Genomic DNA, 23,072 nt, shown 5'->3' with positions numbered 1-23,072 from the left:
ACATGTGTGTGTGTGTAGATACCCCTCACACCTTCCTTCTGTCTGACGGCTACACCTGCACGTTGGGCATGGACTGACAGCACACCGTGAGTGTGTACATACCCCTCACACCTTCCTTCTGTCTGACAGCTACACCTGCACGTTGGGCATGGACTGACAGCACACCGTGTGTGTGTAGATACCCCTCACACCTTCCTTCTGTCTGACGGCTACACCTGCACGTTGGGCATGGACTGACAGCACACCGTGAGTGTGTACATACCCCTCACACCTTCCTTCCGTCTGACGGCTACACCTGCACGTTCAGCATGGACTGACAGCACGCCGTGTGTGTACATACCCCTCACACCTTCATTCTGTCTGACGGCTACACCTGGACATTCGGCATGGACTGACAGCACACCGTGTGTGTGTACATACCCCTCACACCTTCCTTCCGTCTGACGGCTACACCTGCACGTTCGGCATGGACTGACAGCACACCGTGTGTGTGTACATACCCCTCACACCTTCCTTTTGTCTGACGGCTACACCTGCATGTTGGGCATGGACTGACAGCACACCGTGTGTGTACATACCCCTCACACCTTCCTTCTGTCTGACGGCTACACCTGCACGTTCGGCATGGACTGACAGCACACCGTGTGTGTGTACATACCCCTCACACCTTCATTCTGTCTGACGGCTACACCTGCACGTTCAGCATGGACTGACAGCACGCAGTGTGTGTACATACCCCTCACACCTTCATTCTGTCTGACGGCTACACCTGGACATTCGGCATGGACTGACAGCACACCGTGTGTGTGTACATACCCCTCACACCTTCCTTCCGTCTGACGGCTACACCTGCACGTTCGGCATGGACTGACAGCACACCGTGTGTGTGTACATACCCCTCACACCTTCCTTTTGTCTGACGGCTACACCTGCATGTTGGGCATGGACTGACAGCACACCGTGTGTGTGTACATACCCCTCACACCTTCCTTCTGTCTGACGGCTACACCTGCACGTTCGGCATGGACTGACAGCACACCGTGTGTGTGTACATACCCCTCACACCTTCATTCTGTCTGACGGCTACACCTGCACGTTCAGCATGGACTGACAGCACGCAGTGTGTGTACATACCCCTCACACCTTCATTCTGTCTGACGGCTACACCTGGACATTCGGCATGGACTGACAGCACACCATGTGTGTGTACATACCCCTCACACCTTCCTTCCGTCTGACGGCTACACCTGCACGTTCGGCATGGACTGACAGCACACCGTGTGTGTGTACATACCCCTCACACCTTCCTTCTGTCTGACGGCTACACCTGCACGTTCGGCATGGACTGACAGCACACCGTGTGTGTGTACATACCCCTCACACCTTCCTTCTGTCTGACGGCTACACCTGCACATTCGGCATGGACTGACAGCACACCGTGTGTGTGTGTACATACCCCTCACACCTTCCTTCCGTCTGACGGCTACACCTGCACGTTCGGCATGGACTGACAGCACACCGTGTGTGTGTACATACCCCTCACACCTTCCTTCCGTCTGACGGCTACACCTACACATTCGGTATGGACTGACAGCACACCGGGCACACCTTCCAGTCCAACCCTGTTTCTGCCAACTCCATCACAATCATCAAATGCATTTGTTACGACAGAGAAAGTAGCCTTGGGACTAACTTTAGTGAGAATTACACTTCCAGGAAACACTCCTGATTTATGAAAGATACGGTCCAATTTAAAAGGAAAAAGATCCTTTCGAGTCAGCTCCAAACTGTTACTTGAGCCTCTGAGGCAAAGACAGATGGTCCCCAGTGTCCACGTGCGAACGCCAGGCCACGTGACTGACCGACCAAAACAGCACGCCTGCCAGGGCCCTGAGAGGGCACATCTGGCCGTGTTCAGGTGATCTGGTCGGCGCCTCGAAAGCCGACACCACTGCAGGCCGCTGAGACAGCAGCAGGCAGGCGGCTACCTGACCTGGGGTAACGCTGAGGCATCTGTGTGGGGGCTTCAGGATGGAGGGAGACCAGCCCAAGCAAACCCGTCGAGACACAGGCGGCGAGTGTGGGAGCCTCCCAGCGCTCCGCCCAGGACAAGTCAGACCCACAGGAGGGTCCCTGGGAGGCGGCGCAGAGCACAGGACACCGTGGTCAGGGGTGCCGGAGACGAGAAGCAGCCTGAAGGCTCGGTGAGGGGCGCTCACGGTGAAGACTCGTAGAGGGAGCCCCGCAGGGCAAGGCCTCAGCCCTTACGCTCCTCTCAGGAGGGGAAGCAAGTCCGAGGGCGAGGTGCCGTGTCCAAGTGCACACGACTGGAAAGGAACTCAGATGCAGAGCCTCTGACTGACTAACAAGCATCTCAACTCCTGCCTCTCTCCATGCTGGAGGCCGAGGGAGGCCGGTCACCTGGCTGTGCCACTCTTCAGTCTCCCAAGAAGCCATGTTTGACCTGTCAGGAGCACTGAGTCTACAGGACAGAGATTACTGAGAAGCAGTGAGAGCCAGTCATCCCGCTAGCTGACTGACTGACTGACGGCAGAGGGGCCGATGGACCGACGGACAGTCCTTACCTTCCAGGCCTGCGCCCTCCCTCGCCCAGACCAGCACCTGGACGTCCGTGCTGCCAAAGGAAAGAGGAGCCTCACAGCCCACTCGGCCGCCGTCTGCCTGTGACCCGGTGAAGAAGCAGTGAAGCAGTGAAGAAGCAGTGAAGAAGCAGTGAAGAAGCAGTGAAGCAGCAGTGAAGCAGCAGTGAAGCAGCAGTGAAGCAGTGAAGCAGCAGTGAAGAAGCAGTGAAGAAGCAGTGAAGCAGCAGTGAAGCAGCAGTGAAGAAGCAGTGAAGCAGTGAAGCAGCAGTGAAGCAGTGAAGAAGCAGTGAAGCAGTGAAGCAGCAGTGAAGCAGCAGTGAAGCAGTGAAGCAGTGAAGAAGCAGTGAAGCAGTGAGGAAGCAGTGAAGCAGTGAGGAAGCAGTGAAGAAGCAGTGAAGCAGCAGTGAAGCAGCAGTGAAGCAGCAGTGAAGCAGCAGTGAAGAAGCAGTGAAGCAGCAGTGAAGAAGCAGTGAAGCAGCAGTGAAGCAGCAGTGAAGAAGCAGTGAAGAAGCAGTGAAGAAGCAGCGCCACCAGCCCACGCTCCCCGCAGGGCGACCGAGTGCAAACACAGCTCTGCTCTCTGCACGTGTCAGCAGGATGTACACACTGGGGATTCATTTTTATTTTTACTTGTTTGCCTCCAGGGTTCTCGCTGGGGCCTGGGGCCTGCACTCTGCATCCACTGCTCCTGGAGGCCATTTCCCTCCTTTTGTTGCCCCTGTTGTTTATCGTTGTTATTGTTATTGTTGCCACTGATGTCGTCGTTGTTGGACAGGACAGAGAGAAATGGAGAGAGGAGGGGAAGACAGAGAGGGGGAAAGACAGACACCTGCAGACCTGCGTCACCGCCTGTGAAGCGACTCCCCTGCAGGTGGGGAGCCGGGGGCTCGAACCGGGGTCCTTACGCTGGTCCTTGTGCTTTGCGCCACGTGCCCTTAACCCGCTGCGCCACCGCCCGACTCCCTGCACAATGCTTTTACTTGAAGAGTGGAAGGGTGACATAGCGACTATAATTTTTTTCAAGTTTCTTTTTTAAATTTTTTTTATATTTATTTATTTTCTCCCTTTGCCCTTGTTTTTGTGACTATAATCTAGTTACACAAGAATGTGCACCTGGGGGTAATACAGGTGGCTGTGAGTGTTGCCTAGGTCACTGAACGGTGTCTCATTCTTTGGACAAATCCTTTAACTTCTCCAGGCATCAACACTTCACACAGAAAACAGGACTACTCAGTGTCTGCCTCTGGCTGGACAGCAAGGGAGAAGAAACAGCAGGTGTGGAAAAAAGGACATTCACACACAGTACGTCATCTGAAGAACTTCAAAGATGGCCACTTCAGAGCACTGGGGCGCAAGGCCTAACGGACATCAGCGACGAACACGAAGGACTGTGTTACCCGGAGCGTGGGACCAAGGAAAGCCGAGCGGTCGGCGCCCAGACGCAGCTCCTCACGCCCTGAGAAAGGGAACCGCGGTCTGCAGGCCAGGATGGGGCGAGCGCACTCAGCTGGGGGGGCTTCTGTTTTCTGACCTTTAAGAAGTGTTACTTGAGTTTCTATAAAAGGGAGCTTCTATCCCACCAATGTGTCCCGGAGCCCCGCTTCCCCAGAGCCCTGCCCCACTAGGGAAAGAGAGAGGCAGGCTGGGAGTATGGATCCACCTGTCAACACCCATGTTCAGCAGGGAAGCAATTACAGAAGCCAGACCTTCCACCTTCTGCATCCCACAGTGACCCTGGGTCCATGCTCCCAGAAGGATAAAGAATAGGAAAGCTGTCAGGGGAGGGGATGGGGTACGGAGTTCTGGTGGTGGGAACTGTGTGGAGTTGTACCCCTCTTATCCTATGTGTTTGTTAATGTCTCCTTTTTAAACAAGCAAACAGGATTCGACTTCCGGAGGCGGAGCTACGAGCAGCAGATCGCTTTCTCTCCTCTCCTCTCCTCTCCCGGATCAACTAGGAATACCAAAGGAGACCACCCAGACCGAAACAAGACAGGACTAGAATGACCACAGAAACCCAGTAAATCACCCGTGAGTACAAACACGCGTGGCTGGTGACAGAGAGGAGAGAGGGGCCTAAGGAGAGATTAAGTGACTGCTAACAGTTCGACAGTCTGTCAGTGGAGACACCACCTCCAGTCTGCTCCATCAACAAGGGGACAGCTGAAGGGAGGAAAGGACTCCCCAGAGACTCACCAAGTACAACTCTGAGTCTCCATTGCTACTACCCTCAGAATCTGGAGCAGCAACAGGGAGGGACACCAGGGCACAGAGATCTAACCGGGAAACTCAGGAGAAGACCTATACCTCGGTGGCATAGCTGAAGGGCTGTGAAAGTCTCTTTGCATAACCACTGGATTATCTCTGCCACACCCTGCTTTATCTCTTGGTCAGGAGTCATTGATTAAGCCAAGAAGCCTATTGATAGTTTAAAAGCCCTCAGGCTCCCATAGCCTACAGGGGAAAAAAAAAAAGGCTTTTACACCACTGAACTCCAACTCAGGGATTGAAAAAACTGTTAACTTATATAAAATGGTTAAAACAACAAGAAAAAATAATGGAGACTCGAACCAGGACAAGAGTCCAGCTAAAAGTCCTCCAGAGGGCGAAGCACAAAACAACGAGTTCAACATCCAAACATTAGCTAAGGAAATAATAACAGGAGTGAGTAAAGAATTTGAAAAAATTGTAATCAGAACTGCAGGAACAACAAATGAGAATATGGAAGAAAATTCTAATAATCTCATGGTTATTAGAGAGCTGAAAGCTGAAATTGCTGAGCTAAGAAGGCAACTAGCTGAACAAGCTAAAACAGTATCAGAGCAGGGCAACAAAATAGATGAACTCCAGAAAGCAGTAGTGGGCAGAGAGAATAGAATCAATGAGGCTGAAGACAGAATTAGCAAGATTGAGGATGAATTAGAGACAACTAAAAAAGAAGTAAGAGATCTCAAAAAGAGATTAAGAGATGCTGAAAACAACAACAGAGTCCTATGGGATGACTTCAAAAGAAACAATATACGCATTATTGGCTTACCAGAGGAAGAAAGAGAAGGGGAGGAAGAAAGCGTTCTCCAGGCCATAATAGCTGAAAATTTCTCTAGTCTAGACAACACCAAAGACATAAAGATTCAAGAAGCCCAGAGGGTCCCAAACAGAATTAACCCAGACCTAAAGACACCAAGACATGTCATACTTAGATTGGAAAGGAATAAGGATAAAGAAAGGATCCTCAAGGCTGCAAGAGAAAAACAAAGAGTCACCTACAAAGGAAAACCCATAAGATTAGCAGCAGACTTCTCCATACAAACACTACAGGCCAGAAGAGAATGGCAAGATATCTATCGAGTGCTCAATGAGAAAGGCTTTCAGCCAAGAATACTATATCCTGCTAGATTGTCATTCAGACTAGATGGAAGCATCAAAACCTTCTCAGACAAGCAACAGTTGAAGGAAGCAACCATCACCAAGCCTGCCTTGAAAGAAGTTCTGAAAGGTTTCCTATAAACAACCAGACCACCACAAATAGAACATATATCAAAACACTCTAAAACTCTACAAGAATGGCGTTAAAATATCTCCAATCTTTGATATCAATAAATGTGAATGGCCTGAATTCACCTATTAAAAGACACAGAGTAGGAAGATGGATCAGAAAACACAACCCAACAATATGTTGTCTACAGGAAACTCACCTAACTCAACAAGACAAACACAGACTTAAAGTGAAAGGATGGAAAACTATCATACAAGCCAATGGCCCACAAAAAAGGGCAGGAACAGCTATTCTCATATCTGACATGATAGACTTTAAAATACATAAGATTAAAAAAGATAGGAATGGACACTACTTAATGCTCAGAGGATCAGTCAATCAAGAGGACTTAACAATTATTAATATCTATGCACCCAATGAGAAGCCATCTAAATACATCAAACTTCTACTGAAAGAGCTACAGCAATATATTAACAGTAACACAATCATAGTAGGGGACTTCAACACCCCACTATCTCAACTTGACAGATCATCCAGGAAGAAAATCAGTAAAGACATAAGGGAGCTAAATGAAGAGATAGATAAACTAGAACTATTGGACATTTTCAGAGTCATTCATCCCAAGAAACTGGAATACACATTTTACTCAAATCCACATGGATCATTCTCAAGGATAGACCATATGTTAGGCCACAAAGACAGCATCAGCCTATTCAAGAGCACTGAAATCATCCCAAGCATCTTCTCAGACCACAGTGGAATTAAACTAACACTTAACAATCAACAAAAGATTAGTAACAGTGCCAAAATGTGGAAGCTCAACAGTACACTTCTTAACAACTTCTGGGTCAAAGAGGAAATCAAGGAAGAAATCAAAATGTTTCGAGAGTTCAATGAAAATGACGACACAAGCTATCAAAATATTTGGGACACAGCTAAAGCAGTCCTAAGAGGGAAGTTCATAGCTATACAAGCACACATTAGGAAACAAGAAAAGGCACAAATAAACAAGCAAACAAACAAACAGGGAGCTTGTAAGCACTGGGAGGGGAGAGGTGGGAAGGAGCTGAGAGGGCTGAGGCCAGGCGCAGGCTGCTGGAGTAGGGCTGCCGTGGAGTGGCGCGCAGACACAGACTGCGGTCACAAGGCTCTGTAACCGGGCTGGCAACACAGCTCACCCGGACGGTGCACTGCCTGGCCGTGCACTGCGCTGTGTGGAAGGGGGCTTTGCTGCTGTAGCCTCTCTCCCTCTTTCCCTGCCTCTGTCTGAGAGGGAGGGAGGAAGGATGGGCATTCACAGGCCAGAGACTTTCCTGTAAATCATTTATTCCCCTAGTAAAGTGGCTGTGAACAAAAAGTAGGCTTTTAGCAGCCAGGGTCTGGGGGGTGGGCAGACCCTCTCCTCTGTCTGGTGGCAGAACAGCAAGACGGGTTCAGAGAAGTGGGGGGGTGGGAAGCGGGAGGGGGAGGCTGGCAAACTGCGTGGGGACACCGTCCAGGAGAGCAGGAGACGGGCCATCCCGAAGGCACAGACTGGCTGGGACAAGGCGTCTGAGCAGCACCTGCTCGGTGGCGAAGGCTGGAAAAAGGTGACGGGAACTGAGGCCGCGCTCAGGGAAAACACGACTAGGTGCCTGGGATTTCCTGGAAGGAGACTCTCTGACGGCAGAATGGACAGGACTTGGACGGCCAGTCATGTCTGTGTGCGCACCTGAATTTGGGTGAGGAGTCACGGGAAGACGGTCACAGTGCTCAGGAGTCTGTGCACCTGAACGTCAGAAGACGGAGCTGGGCTGGGGAGGCACCTTCATGCCCGAGGCTCCAGGCTCCAGGGTCCAGCCCGGCTCCAGCGAGAGCTGAGCACCGCACAGGGGACGAGCAAACAGCGACTTTTCACTCTCAAATACCCTTGACTAGTCCAAGCTACGCCGTGAACAGCGTGGCGACTCGCGCGCACAGCCATCTGACAGCAGCTTTCAGGAACAGCGCCAGCACTGGGTGAGCACTTACACCTCCAACCTGAGGGTCTTGTCGCCTACTCAACAGTCTGTTCTATCCTATCAGGCTTGTAGGCCGAGAAACCAAGACAGGCGATGGCCAAGTACTTGCCTCAGATGACATGTGGGGGGTTTGAACCACACATCTGGGCTCCAGAGGCCTGGGTGTCGCCGTACAGCTTCACTGCCACCAGTGCCGCCATTCACAAGCCTGTCGCAATCATTAATTCCAGCTCACTGAAGACTGAATGTCTCCCTAAATTCACGCTGGTCACCAGTATCTCTATCTTTTAATAAATCAGTTCTATCTATTTACTTTAATCTTATTTATTTACTATTGGACAGAGACAGAGAGAAGCAGAGGAGGGGGAGATAGACAGAGACACCTGCAGCCTGCTTCACCCCTCCTGAAGCTTTCCCCTGCACGTGGGGACCAGGGGCTGGAACCTGGGTCCTTGTGCACTGTGACATGTGTGCTCAACCAGGTGCGCCACTGCCTGACGCCTTTCTCTCCCTCCCTCCCTCCCCAGCTCTGAGATCTCACCATTACAGGGTGACTTTTCAGACAGAAAGAGCGAAAGAGAGACGGGGAAAGAAACCACACGACTTCCCTCAATGCGGTGGGCAAGTTCGACGGTCATTTCCGTGATTATAAGCCGAGTACCTACTGTGCATCGCGCACCATGCAAGGGCCCGGGGAAGAAGTGCCCACATTCTAGGGCTGCAGGCAAGGCAACTACGTGCGGACAACAAGGTGACCGGCAGCCGGGAGCACTAAGGAGGCTGGAGGGAGGGGCAGCCTCCAAGCGCGGAAGCAGCAGGCAGGTGGCAGACGGCGAGACAGGCTTCAGTAAACCTCCGTCCTGCTGTGCGCGGAGAGGACGAGCAGCACATCTGCACATCTGCCCCGAGCTCCAGCAGCGACGGACGCGGCGGGCAGGCCTGCAGACGCCTCCCTCCAGCCAAGACCCAAGACGGAGGCGCTGGGAGAAGGTCAGAGCGCAACCCAGGTGGGAGACGGGGACTCACTTTCTCCACCCACCTGCCGAGACACGTCCCAGCCCCCACAGCTTGCCAGTCTATTCTCAGCAGCCCCTCTGGTTCCTGGACCCGCCCGAGGCAGAAAGGAGAAGGCACTGGAGGCAGGCAGAGCACGTCACAGAAGGGCTCCGGGGCTCTGGGAGCTGCTGGCCAGGCGACTCATTGGTGGGCAGAACAGAGGCCTGGCAGGTGTGGGCCCCAGGCTAACTCCCCAGCACTGCACATGCCACAGTGATATTCTCTCCCCGCAACCCCCCCCCAATACAAAATCTTAAAAACAAAAACAACCCTCCTGGGTGGAACAGCCGACGCCACTGAGTGGTGTGCTGTGAGTGGCGCAGACACAGTCTCGGCAAGGCCTGTGTCGTGGACAGGCAAGTGGACACGGCAAAGGGCTCCAGTGTTGTTCAAGTCAGTCAGTTTTCTGGCACGCAAGGTGGTGTTATACATGTAAGGTCTCAAACTAGCGTTTGCAAAGGTGTTGGAAAATGGGCCTAAACTGTGGAGGTCTTCTGTCAGCAAGCAATTCTTTATTTTTAGGTAGAGGCGGCAAGGCAGAGGCCGAGAGGCAGAAAGCCCACAGCGTGGGGCGGAGGCTGGTGCACACGGCAAGGGAGATATCCGGACTAGTCACATCTGGGTCTAACAGGCGCCCAGAGCTTATGGCTAAATGCTGCACCTGACTGACTTGATTTTTTTTTTTTTTTAAGTTTTTGTTTATTATCAGAGACAGAGGGAGGGGAGAGGAAGATAGAGAGAGGCAGAGAGACACCTGCAGCCCTGCTCCACCACTGCGAAGCTCCCCTCCCATCCCACCCCCACAGGTGCAGACTGGGGACTGGAACCTGGGTCCTTCTGCACTTAGCCGCCTGGTCCCCCACCTAAGTGGCGTCATACCACTACTCTGCAGAGCCGCACTATAAGCCTCTCTAGTCACTGCATTCACAGACACTCTGAGGACGAGGACAGTTCTCACAAACTGAAAGAAAGTGAATTTCAAGTCACAGCTGATGTAAGGATAAAGTAAGTTGTGGCTTTTCGGGTCTCAGGCAATCTTTTTGAGAATACGTAACATACCGGCATTTATTGGAATGTCAAAGCAGCATGTCAGAGCAGTAATAGCCTGCGATTTTGTTTTTAATCAGTCTGATATTTATCAGCTCATGAATCCCGGCTTTGCCACATAAAGGCCTCTGCTAAAATGGCTTAACAGCCCTCCCTCCACCTCGTGGGTTTAATTCAGTCATCTGAAACCACGCCAGGAAAGCTGCCGTTTCTTAAGACGGCCCTCCTGGCAGAAAGGGGATTGTGCTGCTTAATTCATCTGCTCCAGCTAATCACCTAAAATCTATATGCACACGTTCTAACGGTCAGAAAGATGTGTTCTAACTAGCCGACATATGTCCAAGTTAATTAAGCCGTCAAATCCATCCACAACTGTGTCAAGGTTACAACAATTATAAATTATTCTAAACATCCTAGTGCGTGTGTAGGTTGGATAAAGAAATCTGAAGTAGTGGTCTGGGAGGTGGCGCAGTGGTAAAGCTTTGGACTCTCAAGCAGGAGGTCCCGAGTTCGATCCCCGGCAGCACATGTGCCAGAGTGACGTCTGGTTCGTTCTCTCTCTCTATTTTTCTCATAAATAAATAAATAAATCTTTTTAAAAAAAGAAATCTGAAGTGGTGTGGTCCGGGAGGTGGCGCGGTGGATAAGGCTTTGGACTCTCAAACATGAGGTCCCGAGTTGGATCCCCAGCAGCACATGTGCCAGAGTGACTGACGTCTGGTTCTTTCTCTCTCCTGAGGCCCGAGATTCCAGTCCCACCCCACCTGCACTGTTAAACTGCTAACTGATCAGTTTTAAAACTACCCGCAGACACAAGTGAAGCCACTTGGGAAGTGCACAGAACTTCCCGCAGTCACAAGAAGCTTGTCTGGTCAGATGGGGGCAGGGATCAGTCCTGAATGGGACGGGTCAGGGCAGAGGGCCGGAAGGGTCGGCTTTGGTCCAAACAAGGGGGCTTCTCAAAGGCGACCAGACGGCAGCGGGGGGTCTGGACCCACCGGACAGCCCCAGACAACAGCAAACCGCCCGCGCCCCGGCTGTTCCTGTGGTCTCCTCGGCCCCGTGGGCTTCCTGGAGCCGCCGCCTCACCCGCTTCTGCACCGCGTCCCGAGGCGCCTACCGCGTGCCGGACTCAACTCTCCGCCCAGGGCCGCCGCGGCTGCGGGACTGGTGTGCGAGTGCCGAGGGCTCCTGGGAGCACAGGAGAGTCCAGCACGGCGGGCAGCGCTCTGCTCACGGCTGCTCCTCGACTGAGACCCTGTCCCCCAGGGCGAGCACATTCAAGCTGGCCAAAGGGAGGCACGGCGCCGGCCTGCACCGGGCTCTCTGGCTCACCTGGCCCATCCATATCCGTGCCTGCCCCGCGCCTCTCTTGCCGCTGCGCTCCACAGTAAGTCTTTCACTGCCGCGGGAGGAGAGAGAAGATGGGGAAGCACCACCACGCATCCAGGATGTCCCGCCTGCAGTGGGAGGGAGCAGCTGATCCCAGGGCCAGAGGCGTGAGCTCTGCCGGAGCCGCTCACTACAGCGAGTGCAGAGGGGCAGCGCCCACTCCCCGGCCTTGCACCGCTTACGCTCGGCTCCCGCACAGGTGTTCAGGTCAGGGGACTTTCGGAAACGTTTTCTTCCTGGGAAACAGGTAACGCCGCCGTGCCCGCACTGGCCTGCTGGAAGGATGCAGCGAGCGCCTTGGCCTACACACACCCTGCTTGGCACCATCAAGCACCAGTAATGCTAGCTTCCTCTCCGCTCCTCTGGGCCTTTAAACCAACAGCATCCAACAGAGCGATGCCCTGACGTTCCACCAGCGGGTCAGCAGCCATAGTAAAAATATCACCACACCAAACGACTTTTCTGAGTAAATATTTGTATTCTGACTTGGACTCAACACTGCAACAAACTTGCCAGGGAAAGCAATTCAGCATATTTACTAATAAGCTGCCTCTGGCCACACTTCAGGGAAGCATAAAGCCGCAGCCAGAACAAAAGCTGAGATACATGCAAGCTGCACACGGCTCCCAGTCCCAGTGCTCTGCACGCTGACCCGCTACTCTAGCTGCACACGGCTCCCAGTCCCAGTGCTCTGCACGCTGACCCGCTACTCTAGCTGCACACGGCTCCCAGTCCCAGTGCTCTGCACGCTGACTGACCCGCTACTCTAGCTGCACACGGCTCCCAGTCCCAGTGCTCTGCACGCTGACTGACCTACTCTAGCTGCACACGGCTCCCAGTCCCAGTGCTCTGCACGCTGACTGACCCGCTACTCTAGCTGCACACGGCTCCCAGCCCCAGTGCTCTGCACGATGACTGACCCGCTACTCTAGCTGCACACGGCTCCCAGTCCCAGTGCTCTGCATGCTGACCCGCTACTCTAGCTGCACACGGCTCCCAGTCCCAGTGCTCTGCATGCTGACCCGCTACTCTAGCTGCACACGGCTCCCAGTCCCAGTGCTCTGCACGCTGACTGACCCGCTACTCTAGCTGCACACGGCTCCCAGTCCCAGTGCTCTGCATGCTGACCCGCTACTCTAGCTGCACACGGCTCCCAGTCCCAGTGCTCTGCACGCTGACTGACCCGCTACTCTAGCTGCACACGGCTCCCAGCCCCAGTGCTCTGCACGCTGACTGACCCGCTACTCCAGCTGCACACGGCTCCCAGCCCCAGTGCTCTGCACGCTGACTGACCCGCTACTCTAGCTGCACACGGCTCCCAGCCCCAGTGCTCTGCACGCTGACTGACCCGCTACTCTAGCTGCACACGGCTCCCAGTCCCAGTGCTCTGCACGCTGACCCGCTACTCTAGCTGCACACGGCTCCCAGTCCCAGTGCTCTGCATGCTGACCCTCTACTCTAGCTGCACACGGCTCCCAGTCCCAGTGCTCTGCATGCTGACCCGCTACTCTAGCTGCACACGGCTCCCAGTCCCAGTGCTCTGCACGCTGACTGACCCGCTACTCTAGCTGCACACGGCTCCCAGTCCCAGTGCTCTGCACGCTGACCCGCTACTCTAGCTGCACACGGCTCCCAGTCCCAGTGCTCTGCACGCTGACCCGCTACTCTAGCTGCACACGGCTCCCAGTCCCAGTGCTCTGCACGCTGACCCGCTACTCTAGCTGCACACGGCTCCCAGCCCCAGTGCTCTGCACGCTGACTGACCCGCTACTCTAGCTGCACACGGCTCCCAGTCCCAGTGCTCTGCACGCTGACTGACCCGCTACTCTAGCTGCACACGGCTCCCAGTCCCAGTGCTCTGCACGCTGACTGACCCGCTACTCTAGCTGCACACGGCTCCCAGCCCCAGTGCTCTGCACGATGACTGACCCGCTACTCTAGCTGCACACGGCTCCCAGTCCCAGTGCTCTGCATGCTGACCCGCTACTCTAGCTGCACACGGCTCCCAGTCCCAGTGCTCTGCATGCTGACCCGCTACTCTAGCTGCACACGGCTCCCAGTCCCAGTGCTCTGCACGCTGACTGACCCGCTACTCTAGCTGCACACGGCTCCCAGTCCCAGTGCTCTGCATGCTGACCCGCTACTCTAGCTGCACACGGCTCCCAGTCCCAGTGCTCTGCACGCTGACTGACCCGCTACTCTAGCTGCACACGGCTCCCAGCCCCAGTGCTCTGCACGCTGACTGACCCGCTACTCCAGCTGCACACGGCTCCCAGTCCCAGTGCTCTGCACGCTGACCCGCTACTCTAGCTGCACACGGCTCCCAGTCCCAGTGCTCTGCACGCTGACCCGCTACTCTAGCTGCACACGGCTCCCAGTCCCAGTGCTCTGCATGCTGACCCGCTACTCTAGCTGCACACGGCTCCCAGCCCCAGTGCTCTGCACGCTGACTGACCCGCTACTCTAGCTGCACACGGCTCCCAGTCCCAGTGCTCTGCACGCTGACCCGCTACTCTAGCTGCACACGGCTCCCAGTCCCAGTGCTCTGCACGCTGACCCGCTACTCTAGCTGCACACGGCTCCCAGTCCCAGTGCTCTGCACGCTGACTGACCCGCTACTCTAGCTGCACACGGCTCCCAGCCCCAGTGCTCTGCACGCTGACTGACCCGCTACTCTAGCTGCACACGGCTCCCAGCCCCAGTGCTCTGCACGCTGACTGACCCGCTACTCTAGCTGCACACGGCTCCCAGTCCCAGTGCTCTGCATGCTGACCCGCTACTCTAGCTGCACATGGCTCCCAGTCCCAGTGCTCTGCATGCTGACCCGCTACTCTAGCTGCACACGGCTCCCAGTCCCAGTGCTCTGCACGCTGACTGACCCGCTACTCTAGCTGCACACGGCTCCCAGTCCCAGTGCTCTGCATGCTGACTGACCCGCTACTCTAGCTGCACACGGCTCCCAGCCCCAGTGCTCTGCACGCTGACTGACCCGCTACTCTAGCTGCACACGGCTCCCAGTCCCAGTGCTCTGCATGCTGACCCGCTACTCTAGCTGCACACGGCTCCCAGTCCCAGTGCTCTGCATGCTGACCCGCTACTCTAGCTGCACACGGCTCCCAGTCCCAGTGCTCTGCATGCTGACCCGCTACTCTAGCTGCACACGGCTCCCAGTCCCAGTGCTCTGCACGCTGACTGACCCGCTACTCTAGCTGCACACGGCTCCCAGTCCCAGTGCTCTGCACGCTGACCCGCTACTCTAGCTGCACACGGCTCCCAGTCCCAGTGCTCTGCATGCTGACTCGCTACTCTAGCTGCACACGGCTCCCAGTCCCAGTGCTCTGCACGCTGACTGACCCGCTACTCTAGCTGCACACGGCTCCCAGTCCCAGTGCTCTGCACGCTGACCCTCTATTCAAGCTGTCGCCACAAGAGGAAAAGGCATTTTTCTGCTGCAGACGATGCTTCAAAATACAGACAGCAAGTAAAACACGCCCACCGACTGGACACCCAGACCCATCAACAGCAAAGCCTCCAAGTGTTGGAGCTCCTAGTTGCTGTTGTATCACCAAGCAGGGAGGCATCGGGCTGGCGGACGCAGAGGACCAAAGACGGCGGCACTTTGTGGCGACCAGGTTTGTCAGATGAGCTGATGTCAGAAGGGAAGCAAACTGCTCTGGTTTCCATGACTTTATTGATGGGCTTTCAACTGGTAACTGTTCAAATGGCCGTTGACGGTCACTTTTACAGCCCTTCCCGCCTGCCAGTGGAACGCAGAGCCTGCCCGAGCCCGGGGCGGGACCGCTGCCCCCACCCGCTGCCCTACTCTCTCGGCGGCGGGCCACCACTCCGGCCCACCCCCCACCAGTCAAGACGAGAAAATACAACGGCAGCAAATGCACCTGTCAACGGAGCTACAGCCAGTGACCACCCCGGGACATCAGAAACTCACCAACTACCAAATGTTTGTCACCTGGGCTCCTCTCTGCTCTGTCACAGCCAAAACCAGCCCCGTTTACACAGGCTGGCCAGTCCCGACGCCCTGGTGCTGTCTCAATTCAGGTCTGCAAAGAGCACCACTGTACGGCCGGCCACTGAGGTCAATCTGTCTTTCCTGCTCCCGCCTCGGCACAACCAAACTATTCTCCTCATCTTTCTCTGGAAACAGAAAGCTTCGCCTCTAGGCGCGAGCAGCACAGACCGACAGAAGCAGCTCTGCAGAGACAACTCAGGCAGGAGAGAGAGCACAGGGGTTCTGCAAAAGACATTCATACCTGAGGCTCCACGGCTCTAGGTTCAACTCCCAGCACCACCGGCAGCAAGAGCTGTAACAGTGTCCGATAAAGAAAAAGGGGCGAGGGGTGAGAGAGAGAGAGGCCATGCCTCCACCACACCTCCCGAGTTGGCGGGCAAGAGGCTTACGCCTTCTAGTCTCACTGGCAAGGACGCGCAAAAGACAGAAGGAAAAGAAACAGCACAGCCCTTGACCAGAGCATTCAACAAATCTGATAAAACAAAAAAAACAAAGCCATAAAATCAGCAAAAACGTCAATGGCGCATTCCCATAGAGCTGCCGGCCACGCCAGTCACAAGGCACCACGGTCTTCGCTGGGTTCCTGCCCTGCAGTCAGGCTCTGCCAACGTTCCCGTCACTTGTTTAAATACCAAAGTGCCCTCTGGCTTATGCTTCTTGGGTGACTTCTCCAAACATCTTTTTTTTTTTGATATTATTATTATTATTACCAGAGCACTGCTCCGCTCTGGCTTATGGTGGTGCAGGGGCCTGAACCTGGGACTTGGGAGCCTCAGGCATGAGTCACTTTGCAGAACCATTGTGCTATCTTCCCCTGCCCCCAAACATCTCTCCTGCCACTTTATTACCAAGATCCAGTGACAGCAGACGAAACAAAACATTCAGTCAAGGTCCCAAGCACGTGCAGGGACCCGAGACACCCCCGCCCGCGGGCCCTGCTGACTCAGACGGAGCCCCTGAAACGCTGACTCATCCGGTGCTATGCGGCAGATGTGGGCAGCGGGCAAACGGTCTGTAAGTTCCCCGGCGATGAGGACTCTGCTCCGCCATCACTGACTTCTCTCAGCCAGCAGTGAGTGAGGAGCGGCGCCCAGCCATCAAGGAAGCGGCAAGGAGGCCAACCCAGTCAGAGCCAAACTGCAGGGCCGGGCGGCAGCGCAGCGGGTTAAGCGCACAAGGCGCCGGGCGGGCGCAGGGAACGACGTAAGAACCAAAGTGCAAAGAGCAGAAGCGGCTCACCGTGTCCACCTGCTCCCCACGCTTTAGCGTGAGTGCGGCCCAGGGTTCGAGCCCCGGGCTACCACGTGGGAGCACCTGCACCGGAAGCTTCGCCAAGAGCTGGGGCAGTGCTGTGGTGTCTCTCCTCCTCTCTCGCCCTCTCCCCGGAAAAAAGGGGAAGGAGACGAAGAGAAAGAGAGAGTCTGCTGGGGGGTGGCCGGATGGCTCAGGCACAGAGTCCAAGGACAAGCCCGGTGGCGGAGGGCAGAGGGGGTGACCGAGCTGCGTGGGAGGGGACCCAGGGGAGGGCGAGCAAGCTGGAGCGGCGGCAGACAGGGACCCGCGCACCCACCCCTCAGCCGGCACCACCGGTGCCTCCTGGCTTCTAAACCCATCTTTTGAAAAAGGAAGAAGCTGGAAATTTCAGGCTGTGATATGTGCTATTAAGAAAAGTTAGTAAAAACCAAACTTCAACGATGTGATAAAGGACACCGAAGAACCGCTTACACGCTAACAAGTCTATTTACAAATACGCTCAAAATAAAATAAAGAGAAAAGACCTACTATGCATACGTTAACAGTGAACCTTACAGGCGACCTGGGCAATGCATGAGGCAGCAGTGAGCAGAGACAGGAACTCTGGAGGGCGATTCCACTCTGAAAGGGGCAACCCGTCAAAATACTGGACCCCCGCATCACATCAGATCGATGGGGTTTACAGTCAACAATATTTATACCCCTTCACTCTCTTCCCTGACCCAGCTTTCTGGTCCTTTTGGCAGCCATGACATCATCTCCCGACAACAACGTGGATCCACCTGCATATCAGATGTCAGGCTGAAGGGGAAAAAAATACTAGTACACTCACGGGCCCTTTGGAATATAACTAAAGTAGGCTTACTAACCGTCTACAAGACAGAGACCCCCAACTCTTCATCTGTGCTACTCCAGCCTTTAGGTTCATGATTGCTCAACAATTTGTTTGGCTCTGTATGTTAACTCTCTTTTCAGCCACCAGGTTCCAGATGCTGCCATGATGCCAACCAGACTTCCCTGGGCAGACGCCCTCCCCCATGTGTCCTGGAGCTCCGCTTCCCCAGAGCCCTGCCCCACTAGGGACAGACAGACAGAGACAGGCTGGGGGTGTGGATCCACCTGCCAACACCCATGTCCAGCCGAGAAGCAATTACAGAAGCCAGAACTCCCACCTTCTGCTCCCCACAAAGAATCTGGGTCCATACTCCCAGAGGGATAAAGAACAGGGAAGCTTCCAATGGAGGGGAGGGGACAGGAACTCTGGTGGTGGGAACTGTGTGGAAGTGTACCCCTCTTATCCTAAGGTTTTTGTCAGTGTTTCCTTTTTACAAGTGAAAATTAAAACCAAACAAACAAAAAAACCTGTGTTGGTCTGCTTCTAGTTCTGCTTCTGTTACACTGCTTGACATGTGGTCTATTTACACGGTCTTTTTTCTGTTACACTGGTTTGGTCTCACTCCCCCGACCTCCGGGAGATTCGGTTTAGCCCTTGCTAGTTTGGCGCTTCTCCCTTCTCCCCGCCCCTATCCTACCTACTTCCTGAGTTCCTCTCTGCCGCTGGAGGAGAAGGATGGAGGAGCACATGGTGTGGTGACTAGGTGTTGGACTGTTTGCTCGCTCTTAAATAAAGATTAAACCGCATTTCCAGCTCAGCCATGTGTTTCTGGTCGTCTGTTACCCGCCCGTGAAGCCAGCCCGGAGAAAACGACAAATCTGGACTCAGTTTCCCCCGGAAAGCAAAGGGCCTTTCCCATCTCCTGTCGCCTTCTCAGCGAGAACTTGGGGCGAGCACGACGGCCCTTCTTCCCACTAGCTTCCCGCCACCTCGTGTGGTTGCCCAGGCCTCCGTGTTGACTCTCGCGGCTTTGTGCTCTGCTTAGTCTGTGGTGGACCTGGGGCCACGCGTGAGCAGCGTCAGCAAGCCAGGGCCACTTTTCCATTCAGAGACGAGAGACACCACAGCCAGCACTGAAACCGCCCCAAAGTCACGGAGCCTCCCGCACACATGGTGCCGGGCTCACGCCTACACAGCAGGCCGTCCCCCAGCCAGCGAGCCGCCCGGCCTGTGCGGTGCTGTGCGGTGCGCCTGAGGCAGGCACAGCTATTGCCCCGGCAGGTTCTAATCAAGGACACGATCACTTAACCAACCTGTGTTCTTAATCGTCTTTTCAAAATATATGTGCTATTCATTTATTGGATAGAAACAGAGAAATCAAGAGGGAGAGGGAGATAAGGAGAGAGACACCCGCAGCTGCTTGTGAAGCTTTCCCTCGGCAGGTGGGGGCTGGGGTCTTGAACCCAGGTCTCCTTGTGCATGGCAACACACACCCCCAACCTGCATTTTGAGGTCATCTTGGTAATAAATTTAAATAAGGCAAAGTTAATCAGCCAAAAAAAAGATAAAGAAAATAGTGTTAAAAAAAAAAAAGAGAGAGAGAGAGAGATGGGAGGGAGGTGGTGGCGCACCTGGTTAAGCACACAGGCTACAGTGCACAAGGACCCAGGTTCAAGCCTCTGGTCCCCACCTGCAGGGGAAGTTTGATAAGTGGTGAAGCAGTGCTGGAGGTGTCTGTCTCTCTCTCTCTTCTTATCTCCTCTCCCCTTCTCAATTTCTGTCTCCGTGCAAAAATAAATAAAGATCAAAATTTAAAAAGGAAGAAAGGAAGGAAGGAAGGAAGAAAGGAAGGAGGGAGGGTCGGGTGGTGGCACAGCAGGTTAAGTGCATGTGGTGCAAAGCACAAGGACCGGCGTAAGGATCCCGGTTCGAGCCTCTGGCTCCCCGCCCGCAGGAGGGTCGCCTCACAGGCGGTGAAGCAAGTCAGCAGGTGTCTGTCTTTCTCTCCCCCCTCCTCTCTCCATTTCTGTCTTGTCCAACAACAATGACATCAGTAACAACAATAATAATAACAAGGGTAACAAAATGGGGAAAATGGCCTCCAGGAGCAGTGGATTTGTAGCGCAGGCACTGAGCCCCAGGGAAAAAAAAAAAAAAGAAAAGAAAGCAGGGGAGCAGGGGGAGGCAGGGGGGGGCAGGGGAGCAGGGGAGGCAGGGGAGGCAGGGGAGCAGGGGAGGCAGGGGAGCAGGGGAGGCAGGGGAGCAGGGGAGGCAGGGGAGCAGGGGAGGCAGGGGGAGCAGGGGAGCAGGGGAGCAGGGGAGCAGGGGGAGGCAGGGGAGGCAGGGGAGCAGGGGAGGCAGGGGAGCAGGGGAGCAGGGGGAGGCAGGGGAGGCAGGGGAGGCAGGGGAGCAGGGGAGGCAGGGGAGCAGGGGAGCAGGGGAGCAGGGGAGCAGGGGAGCAGGGGGAGGCAGGGGAGGCAGGGGAGGCAGGGGAGCAGGGGGAGGCAGGGGAGCAGGGGAGCAGGGGAGCAGGGGGAGGCAGGGGAGGCAGGGGAGGCAGGGAAGCAGGGGGAGGCAGGGGAGGCAGGGGAGCAGGGGGAGGCAGGGGGAGGCAGGGGAGCAGGGGAGCAGGGGAGGCAGGGGAGGCAGGGGAGCAGGGGAGGCAGGGGAGCAGGGGAGGCAGGGGAGCAGGGGAGCAGGGGAGCAGGGGAGCAGGGGAGGCAGGGGAGGCAGGGGAGGCAGGGGGAGGCAGGGGAGCAGGGGAGCAGGGGAGCAGGGGAGGCAGGGGAGCAGGGAGGCGGGTGAGAGGAGCGGTGGCGCAGGTTCGAGGCCCGGCCCCACCTGCTGGGGGAAAGCTGGGCGCTCGGCGGGGCGGGGCGGGGCGGGCCGGGGCTGCCGTGGCCTCGGTGTCTCTCTAGAAACACAGGCCACACCAGTCTCTTTCTGACCACACGCTCCCGACCGGGGCAGCCAGTGTCGCGCCCACCCTGCCCACCGGCTCTCACGCCCGCCCCGCGGTGCCCACTGGCCGGGGGCCTCCGCCCGCCCCCGGGACGTCCTCCTCCCAGGAGCCCACAGCCGGGTGCCAGCCCTCACCGCCCAGGGCGGCCCGCTGCCCGCTGCCCACTGCCCCGCTGCGCGGTGCCCACTGCCCCGCTGCCCGGTGCCCGCTGCCCGCTGCCCACTGCCCCGCTGCCCGGTGTCCGCTGCCCACTGCCCGGTGCCCGCTGCCCGGTGCCCGCTGCCCGGTGCCCACTGCCCGCTGCCCGGTGCCCACTGCCCCGCTGCCCGGTACCCACTGCCCGGTGCCCGGTGCCCGCTGCCCGGTGTCCACTGCCCGGTGCCCGCTGCCCGGTGCCCGCTGCCCGGTGCCCACTGCCCGGTGCCCGCTGCCCGGTGCCCGCTGCCCGGTGCCCACTGCCCCGCTGCCCGGTGTCCACTGCCCGGTGCCCGCTGCCCGGTGCCCACTGCCCCGCTGCCCGCTGCCCGCTGCCCGGTGCCCACTGCCCCGCTGACCGGTGTCCACTGCCCGGTGCCCGGTGCCCGCTGCCCGGTGCCCGCTGCCCGGTGCCCACTGCCCCGCTGACCGGTGTCCACTGCCCGGTGCCCGCTGCCCGGTGCCCGCTGCCCGCTGCCCGGTGCCCGCTGCCCACTCCCCGCTGCCCACTCCCCGCTGCCCGGTGCCCGCTGCCCACTCCCCCGCTGCCCGGTGCCCTCTGCCCGGTGCCCACTCCCCCGCTGCCCGGTGCCCGCTGCCCGCTCGTATGGGCGCCATCCACCTGAGTGCCCCGTGCCCCGCCCCCGCCCGGTGACCCCAGACCTCGGGGCCGCTGGGGGTCGCGGAGGCCGCGGGGCGGGCGGGCCTGGCCGGGAGGAGCCTACCTATCTTCACCACCGTGTCCGCCAGGCACCGGTCCCACTTCCTGCCGAGCTCCGACTCCGCCATGTCCCCTCCCGCGGTCCGGCTCCGGCTCCCCCTCGGGTCGGCCCCGCGCTCCCACGCCGGGCCGCGCAGTCTCGCGAGACTCGGCCCCAGGCCCCGGCCGGCAGATCTCGCGAGATCACACGCCGGCTTCCGTACTTTCCGGATTCGTCAGTCGGTCGCCATGGGAAAGGGCGAGGGGGGGCGGCGATGCTGACCTTGGGGCGACCCGGCCGCGGCTGCCGAGAGACCACGTGACGGGCGCGTCGTTGGGGCGGGGCGGCGGGGCGGGGCGGCCGCGGAGCTCGAACCCGGGGCCCGGGCACCGCCAGTCACCTCCGCCCGCGGCGCCACCGCTCCTCTCACCCGCCTCCCTGCCTCCCCTGCTCCCCTGCCTCCCCCTGCCTCCCCCTGCTCCCCCTGCTCCCCTGCCTCCCCAGGCTCCCCTGCCTCCCCTGCCTCCCCCTGCCTCCCCCTGCTCCCCTGCTCCCCTGCCTCCCCTGCTCCCCTGCCTCCCCTGCTCCCCTGCCTCCCCTGATCCCCTGCTCCCCCTGCCTCCCCTGCTCCCCTGCTCCCCTGCCTCCCCTGCTCCCCTGCCTCCCCTGCTCCCCCTGCATCCCCCGCTCCCCCTGCCTCCCCTGCTCCCCTGCCTCCCCTGCTCCCCTGCTCCCCTGCCTCCCCTGCTCCCCTGCCTCCCCTGCTCCCCTGCCTCCCCTGCTCCCCCTGCCTCCCCCGGCTCCCCCTGCCTCCCTGCCTCCCTGCTCCCCTGCTTCCCTGCTCCCCTGCCTCCCCTGCTCCCCTGCTCCCCTGCCTCCACTGCTCCCCTGCCTCCCCCTGCTCCCCTGCCTCCCCTGCTCCTGCTCCCCTGCTCCCCCTGCTCCCCTGCCTCCCCTGCTCCCCTGCTCCCCTGCCTCCCCTGCTCCCCTGCCTCCCCTGCCTCCCCTGCTACCCTGCCTCCCCTGCTCCCCTGCTCCCCCTGCCTCCCCCGGCTCCCCCTGCCTCCCCTGCCTCCCCTGCTCCCCTGCCTCCCCTGCTCCCCTGCCTCCCCTGCTCCCCTGCCTCCCCTGCTCCCCTGCCTCCCCTGCTCCCCTGCCTCCCCTGCTCCCCTGCTCCCCTGCTCCCCCTGCATCCCCGGCTCCCCCTGCCTCCCCTGCTCCCCTGCTCCCCTGCCTCCCCTGCTCCCCTGCCTCCCCTGCCTCCCCTGCTCCCCTGCTCCCCTGCTCCCCTGCTCCCCTGCCTCCCCTGCTCCCCGGCTCCCCTGCCTCCCCTGCCTCCCCTGCCTCCCCTGCCTCCCCTGCTCCCCTGCCTCCCCTGCTCCCCTGCCTCCCCTGCCTCCCCTGCTCCCTGCTCCCTGCTCCCTGCTCCCCTGCTCCCCTGCCTCCCCGGCTCCCCTGCCTCCCTGCTCCCCTGCCTCCCCTGCTCCCCTGCCTCCCCTGC

The 23,072-nt window shown here is 57.7% G+C and overlaps 1 protein-coding gene across 2 annotated transcripts in view; it reads right to left on the bottom strand.

Moving 5' to 3' along the window:
* MICOS10 (mitochondrial contact site and cristae organizing system subunit 10) overlaps positions 1-23,072 on the bottom strand; it is a 228,848-nt gene that overhangs the window by 11,357 nt on the left and 194,419 nt on the right. For both annotated transcript variants that reach the window (XM_060200951.1, XM_060200952.1), the window contains exon 2: positions 21,596-21,673. In XM_060200951.1, coding sequence (XP_060056934.1) covers positions 21,596-21,659 — 64 coding nt within the window. In that variant the 5' untranslated portion in view covers positions 21,660-21,673. The remainder of the gene's footprint in view (positions 1-21,595; positions 21,674-23,072) is intronic.

The sequence above is a fragment of the Erinaceus europaeus genome, chromosome 11 (assembly GCF_950295315.1).
Source record: "Erinaceus europaeus chromosome 11, mEriEur2.1, whole genome shotgun sequence".
Taxonomy (NCBI): Eukaryota; Metazoa; Chordata; class Mammalia; order Eulipotyphla; family Erinaceidae; genus Erinaceus; species Erinaceus europaeus.
This window is presented reverse-complemented; position numbering and strand designations above follow the sequence as displayed.